General features: G+C 39.9%; 1 protein-coding gene across 1 annotated transcript; it reads right to left on the reverse strand.

The window, feature by feature from the left end:
- Positions 1-504: 504 nt before the first annotated feature.
- On the reverse strand, positions 505-3,547 carry LOC127651482 (CD209 antigen-like). The gene is made up of 5 exons (XM_052137328.1): positions 3,248-3,547; positions 2,393-2,893; positions 1,936-2,060; positions 1,745-1,851; positions 505-1,408 (listed from the first exon to the last, which is right to left on the reverse strand). Exons 1-5 carry the CDS (start codon positions 3,378-3,380, stop codon positions 1,255-1,257), a joined length of 1,020 nt encoding a protein of 339 aa, XP_051993288.1. The 5' UTR covers positions 3,381-3,547; the 3' UTR covers positions 505-1,254.
- Between the last annotated feature and the right edge of the window lie 3,378 nt (positions 3,548-6,925).

A 6,925-nucleotide genomic window follows, 5' to 3' on the forward strand; every position in this document is an offset into this window, starting at 1 on the left:
ATATCGCTCTATAACTGTTCTGAGATCAATGCAGACAGACAGCACACTGGAGGTTAAGTCATGCACTAAATAGGGAGCAAGGGAGCATCCTATAGCTCTCCTATAACTGTTCTGAGATCAGTGCAGACAGACAGCACACTGGAGGTTAAATCATGCACTAAATAGGGAGCAAGGGAGCATACTATATCTCTCTATAACTGTTCTGAGATCAATGCAGACAGACAGCACACTGGAGGTTAAATCATGCACTAAATAGGGAGCAAGGGAACATCCTATATCGCTCTATAACTGTTCTGAGATCAATGCAGACAGACAGCACACTGGAGGTTAAATCATGCACTAAATAGGGAGCAAGGGAGCATCCTATAGCTCTCTATGCAGTTAAGTGTGTCCACTCCTAAAATCTGATCAAAAGTTCAGTTTCAGACTGCAGATGATGTTTGGATCACTCAATGTTTGACACACATGGGACGATGATCATCAGTACATAGATTCACCATTTATAATGCATCATTTTATTTTAATATGGTTGGCTGTGATTGGATTATGCTGGACATTACTTATAATCAGAATTAATTATTCAGCTTAATAGAATATCAGCTGTAATGTCTCAAAAACATGAATAATAAACACTCCTGGACACATAATACAAATCAGACTTTCTATAGCTTGGCATTATTTAACATTTCACAATTAGTCCTGCTGTCCACATATGAGGACATACATGTTCAGAAAACCTTTTTTTTGGTCTTGTGGTTGTTTATTAGCATCTACTAGTTACAAATCAAAAAGGGAAATGAAAGATGCACACAGCAGTCACGCGGGGGTCTCAGGAGTTTATAAATAATTTGGGTATTAACAAATTGGCTAAAAATACACAGTTGTTTTTATTAGAATCTTATGAAATATAAGAAAAAAATATGATCTGCTCCAGCACACCACAGAGAGAAAGAAAAACACTCATTTGCAAAGCTTCATGATTGTTCAGTAGCATTTGCAGTATAGTGACCTCACATATAGTGGTTACTCTGCAAGAGCACCTGTGTGAACATGAGAATAACGGACTTCATGCATCCAGTACAAAAACAGAAATCGGTTGATTAAATGTGATCGCAATATGGCTGAGAATAGTGAATTTCGCTATGAACAGAAATCTAGCATCATTTGTTTCAGATGCCACATGGTTTGATATTTTTGTATATGTGCATTTGAGCATCCATATACAATTATTTGCCAGAAAAGTTATTATAGTCACTATTCTTTTACACTCTTTTCACAGATCGCATAAGCAATATAATGGCAATAATCATCAGTCCAGCTCTCTAACGCAGGTAATCTGTAAGCAAATACACCACAGTCTTGATTGGTACGCCTTCCACCATCATCAGGCTGTCCTTTCACCCAGTAACTGAAACAACACAGAAACCAAATTAATAATGATTTAATCAATCAATCAATTACAGTCAATATGTGGCTCATACCCACTGATGTATATACACTGATGTATATGTGTACTTATATATATATATAAGTACACAGTCTGTATAAATTACAACCTGTGGGCACTTTTGCCACATCCTTTAATGAGTGTTGTTTTGCGGTTAAACCCCGCACGTGCCGCGATGCCCTCTGTCTGTAGGGAATAGTAAGATGGCTGCCAGAGCACTTCCGGTAGCTTCACCTACTGCTGGCAGTTTAGTATTCTATGAGCAATCCAGTTATGTGTATAGATCAGTGCTCATACCTGGTTATCAGTTTTGTGCCGTCCACCCATTTCCAGACCCCTTCACTCTCTCTGTCAGTCAAGCCAAGCCAAGCAGCATCTTTACTAAGCAAACTGTGAGCGAAAATCTGACAGAAAAAATATATTTCCCCTCTAATGTAAATACTTCATGTCAGGAACTATTATTTGTAGCTTTTTATGTTCTCTCTTACCATTTCTTCTTTGCTGTTTATGACAACCAGTTCCGCTCCTCTCTTTCTGCAGTGCTCTCTGCCATTAGTCCAATTCATCATCACATTAGAGATGAAGTACACACTGGACCCAAAGTACTTCCATCCTGCAAGTGTATGAACAGAAAATGTCAGGAAACCATCATAGGAATACGGCAAGTAGTAGTACTAAAGGTGACTGTGTGTAGAATTAAATACATAAGTGGGTGCACCGTACAGGGGCAGAGCTAGACGGGGTACCAAGGGTGACCACGGCCCTCCGGACAGAAGCCTAACCCCCCCATTGGCCACCCCACTCACAGCAACACCTCTCATCCCGGGTGTCACTGTATCCACTCCCCTCCATTTTTGAATCCACATGCAACACCCCCACCCGAATCAGATGATATAGTAACACCCCCCGACAGTGCACAAATGGTAAAATCTGAGAAATGCTCACCTAAAACAGAGAGTGCTTTCTGAAGTCCACCACTCTCGGTCAGTAGCTGGTCTCTTTCCTTGTCCAGGTTATTTTTTTGGGTCTGCAACTGGTTTTTCTCTTCCATTAGATTACTGTTGACCGTTTGGAGCTGGTCTTTCTCTTTGGTCAGACTATCGGTTTTGGCCTGTAACTGGTTTTTTTCTTCCATTAGATTACTGTTGACCGTTTGGAGCTGGTCTTTCTCTTTGGTTATGTTTGAAGTAATGGCCTGTAGTCGATCTCTCTCCTCCTCAATGCTGTTGCAACTAGTCTGAAACTGATGGTAATCATTTTCCAGGTGCACTTTTTCTAGGCTAAGATTGTGAAACCTGACCTGGTGCTGATTGCCATCAGTTCCATAACTTTTAAAAAAATCATTCTCAACACACAGCACTATGATAGCTACGAGCAAGACTGCACACAACACTCCAAAAAATATGGCAGCAATCCTGTAGCTTCTGTTCCAAGATTTGTTACAACCTAAGAAAAAAAATCAAAATGGAACATAAACTTTAAGATTCACATTGTCACATAGTCATAGATGCTTTAAAGCGGTCCATGTAGGGAATCAGTCAGCAAACATATGAGATAGATTCCCATAGTAATGCCTTATTTCACCCTTCCCATTTTAAAGATATTAGTAAAATAAATAAGAAATAAGTATAATACAGTAATAATTCAAAGAATGTAAATATCTGGTTCATTTTGTAAATACTTATAAATCAGTCTTATAATAAAAATAAAATATGTGACTAATGTAGAAATTGAAGAGTTTCTTAAGATGTGACAATCATGTGTTGCATTTATTTGTAACAAAATAAATTAGTATTTTACCTTGATTGTACAGTTTGCTTTTTTTCTTGTTGGTCTTGACAGTTGAAAAGATTTCACTTGAAGTACCATAATCAATGCCACTTGATTGGAGATCCTCACAAATGTCAAATTTTTCCTTAGTAATGTCGTACATCTTCAGTCTCCACTGCAAACTCTGAGCGTTTGGGATTTGTTCTAATTGTACACTCAGTGTGTCCTTCAGCTACAGTTTAATGACTAATATATATATATATATATATATATGCACTATATCCTGAAGACAACTAAAGAGCCCTTCTATAAAGCTTGTGGTGGAGAAGAGGACAATGACCCAATGTTGTAGTTGTGATCCCATGGGTTCATTGTCCTGGTTATGGTAGTTCCTTATTCTAAATAAACAGCATTGTGTAACATTAAGTACACTGACATTTTTTTGTGTTGGTTTTTCATAATTCAATTATGGACATCAGTTCCACATAATGAAAATGAGTTTCCATGCAAGCGCATCGTAGTTCTAGCGGGACTAGCAGCTGAACATCATCGCACCATTAGCTAGGTAATTCCTAGACAATCACATGTAAGCCGTTGCTTTGTAAGTGTGCTCACAATCTATCACATTGCTGTTTCAGTGTGCTAAAATGGCAACCACCACCACCCCACTACCACCAGTTGAGCCCCATCCTTCATGGGGGCAGGCTCCTCGCCCCTGCCTCCTATCTCCGGCAGGATATGACGGTTCCGAGTACAACTTCTTCGGACCGCCAGATGGGGCTTACGCCAAAGAGAGACATTACATTCCTGTTTTATATTCATCGAATAAATGGCATTTTAAATTTCACTCAAGTCTGCGGGTCTTCCTGATAGAATTAATATGAAATGAAAATGTAGCCTCTACTTAAATGTTTTGTGTTGCACAAACCCAAAGGAATTAAGTAAGGAATCTCTCTTAAATTAGATCTGTCCAAGTTACTCATTTTAACTGCATGCTGCTAGCTAGCAATAATATACATTAGCATATTATAGATACCTTTTGTTCAGTATGTCAAGGATGGTGCTTTCGAGGGTCTGCTGATCCTAAATCAGTCTGTATGCTGATAATCCTTCAGTATTTGCTTTATCACTTATTGTTCAGTAAAGTACAATGTTGAAAATCATCCATCCTCGACCTAACCATAAGCTTCACTCTTCTCCACAATGGTAACCTCCGAAAAATCATCATAAACAACATCATCATCAGTGGTCACTCAAGGCGAGTATGACAGTCCTTTCCATTGGGTCGTCTACTTGTGGGTCGTCAGATGGCCGATTGATGTGAGGTGGAATTTCTTCAGAATGGTCTTGATATTGTCCTTGTAATGTTTCTTTTGCCCGCCAGTGTACAGGATCTGTTTGGGGAGACGTGTGTTGGACATACGGATGACATGGCCTGTCCATCGGAGTTGGTACTGCATTATTGTGGTGGCGATGCTGGTCATGTTGGCTTCCTCCTAAATGCTGATGTTGGTGCATCTGTCCTCCCAGCTGATCCTAAGAATCTTTCGTAAGAATATTTGATGGTGCTGTTCCAGGGCTCTCAGGTGCCTGCTGTAGGTGGTCCATGACTCTGCTCCATACAGCAGGGTGGGGAGGACAATGGCTCTGTAGACCAGGAGTTTTGTTTGGGCCTTTAGGTCTCAGTCTTCGAAGACTATTTTCCTAAGTGTGGTGTAGGCTCCACTGGCACAACTCAGGCGATGGTTGACCTCAGAGTCCATGTCAGCTTTTGAGGAAAGAAGGCTGCCGAGGTAGGCGATGTGGTCCACGTTTTCAAGAGAGGTGTTGTCCACTTTTATGGTGGGCTGGGCAGATGGCTGGTTGGGTGAAGGTTGATGTAGGACCTGGTTCTTCTTGATGTTTAAGGCTTGGCCTAGGGCTCTGTATGCCTTGGCAAAGGCATTCAGGATGCCTTGGAGGTCTTCTTTGGAGTGTGCTGTGACGAAGTTGTCATCCGTGTACTGAAGCTCCATGATGGTGGTGTTGCTGACTTTGCTCTTGGCCTTGAATCTGTTAAGGTTGAAGAATCTGCTGTCAGTTTTGTACAGGATCCTGCCTGTGGCAGGGGTTTGCCAATAAGGGCTAGTATGCATAAATTAAGATGGCAAACCAGGTTGGTGCGATGATGCATCCCTGTTTGACCCCCGTTTCCACAGTGAAAGGTTCGGACTCACAGCCGCTGTTGCTGAGCACTGTGACTGATATGCCGTCATGTAGAAGCCTCAGTATTCTGATGCACTTGTCATGGCGGCCATACCTTGATAGAGCCTAACGGCCTACTGTGTCAAAAGCCTTTGTCAGGTCTATGAAGGCCATGTACACTGCATTTTTCCTGTAGTTGTGTGCTGTGAATATTATGTCAGCGGTACCTCTGGATGGGCGAATGTCACACTGTAATTTTGGGAGTACTTCCTCAGACAGTGTTCTCCACAATGGTACCCTCCGAAAAATATCCACCATGACAGAAACTTCTCTAAATTCCAACACAACAGAACATTAAACACTAACAAGTCTCCTACTACTTTCATTTTGTGTAGAAATACATTAACATAACACTTAATTTCAAAATGTACTCTCCCAATCAAGTCTCATGCAAAGCATGCTGGGAAATGTAAATCCCAAGTCCCGTTTCAGAAATACTTTGATGCAACACATTTTTTTCAGTAAACTTAATCCAATTTAAATTTAATTTAGTTTTATTCTTAATCCTGTTTTTATCATATTTAGTCAAGCTTATTCTGTTTTTTTTTTTTTTTTGTCAAGTTTTAGTTGACTAAATGTCTGGGCATTTTAGTCTTACCTTAGTCAAAGAAAACCCTCAGTATTTTAGTCTAGATTTAGTCAATGAAAACTGTTGACATTGTAGTAATATTTTTGTCACGTTTAGACAGGTGAAACGTCAAGAAATCCAAGTGTTGCACTATAAGAAAATCATTGCAATTTTAACTTAACACAAACCCTGAGTATCCAGAAAAAGAAAACTCAACACACTCAAAACTAGGTGGTACTTTATGCAGGTTATGCAGGCATATTACTGCAGACATCTTTTTTGAGGTATGTTTTTGTAGGCAATTCGTTTTTATATCATATTCAAATTCATTTTAATGCCAAATCAAATTAATTTAATTTAATTTTGATGGTAATGTGAAGGACAAATAAACACAGCATTGTCACCATGTCAAATACACAAGTCATTGGTCTATACTCAATCTTACGTTACCTTTCCCGCTCATTATCAGCTACTTCACAACAATGTGCTAGCCTATTAGCTTCATAAGTTCGGTTTAGCTATAAAACACAGCCTACATAATGTAACGCCACCGCCTTGTCTTAATATAGCGTATTAAGTTGTCTAATATAGTTGTCTTAATATAACTTTAAAAAAAAACAACAACCTAACATTACCACCAAGACATTAACCGACCTCAATTTATTTGTGGTTAGCCTTCATACCATCGTCTCTTTCTCCCAAGTCCAACTTTTGCTGTCATTATTTTATCGCGGCGCCGTTTTGTGGTCCGCGTTCTGCACAACGCGGCGGCTTTTGTGCTTATCGCGGCCCATTCGGCACGTTTGCGGCAAACACACCGGCCGGTGTGATGGCCGCAAACGTGCCGAATATATATATAAGTAATTCAGAAAAGAAACAGAATAATATTTTGTCTC

The sequence above is a fragment of the Xyrauchen texanus genome, chromosome 11 (genome assembly GCF_025860055.1).
Source record: "Xyrauchen texanus isolate HMW12.3.18 chromosome 11, RBS_HiC_50CHRs, whole genome shotgun sequence".
NCBI lineage: Eukaryota > Metazoa > Chordata > Actinopteri > Cypriniformes > Catostomidae > Xyrauchen > Xyrauchen texanus.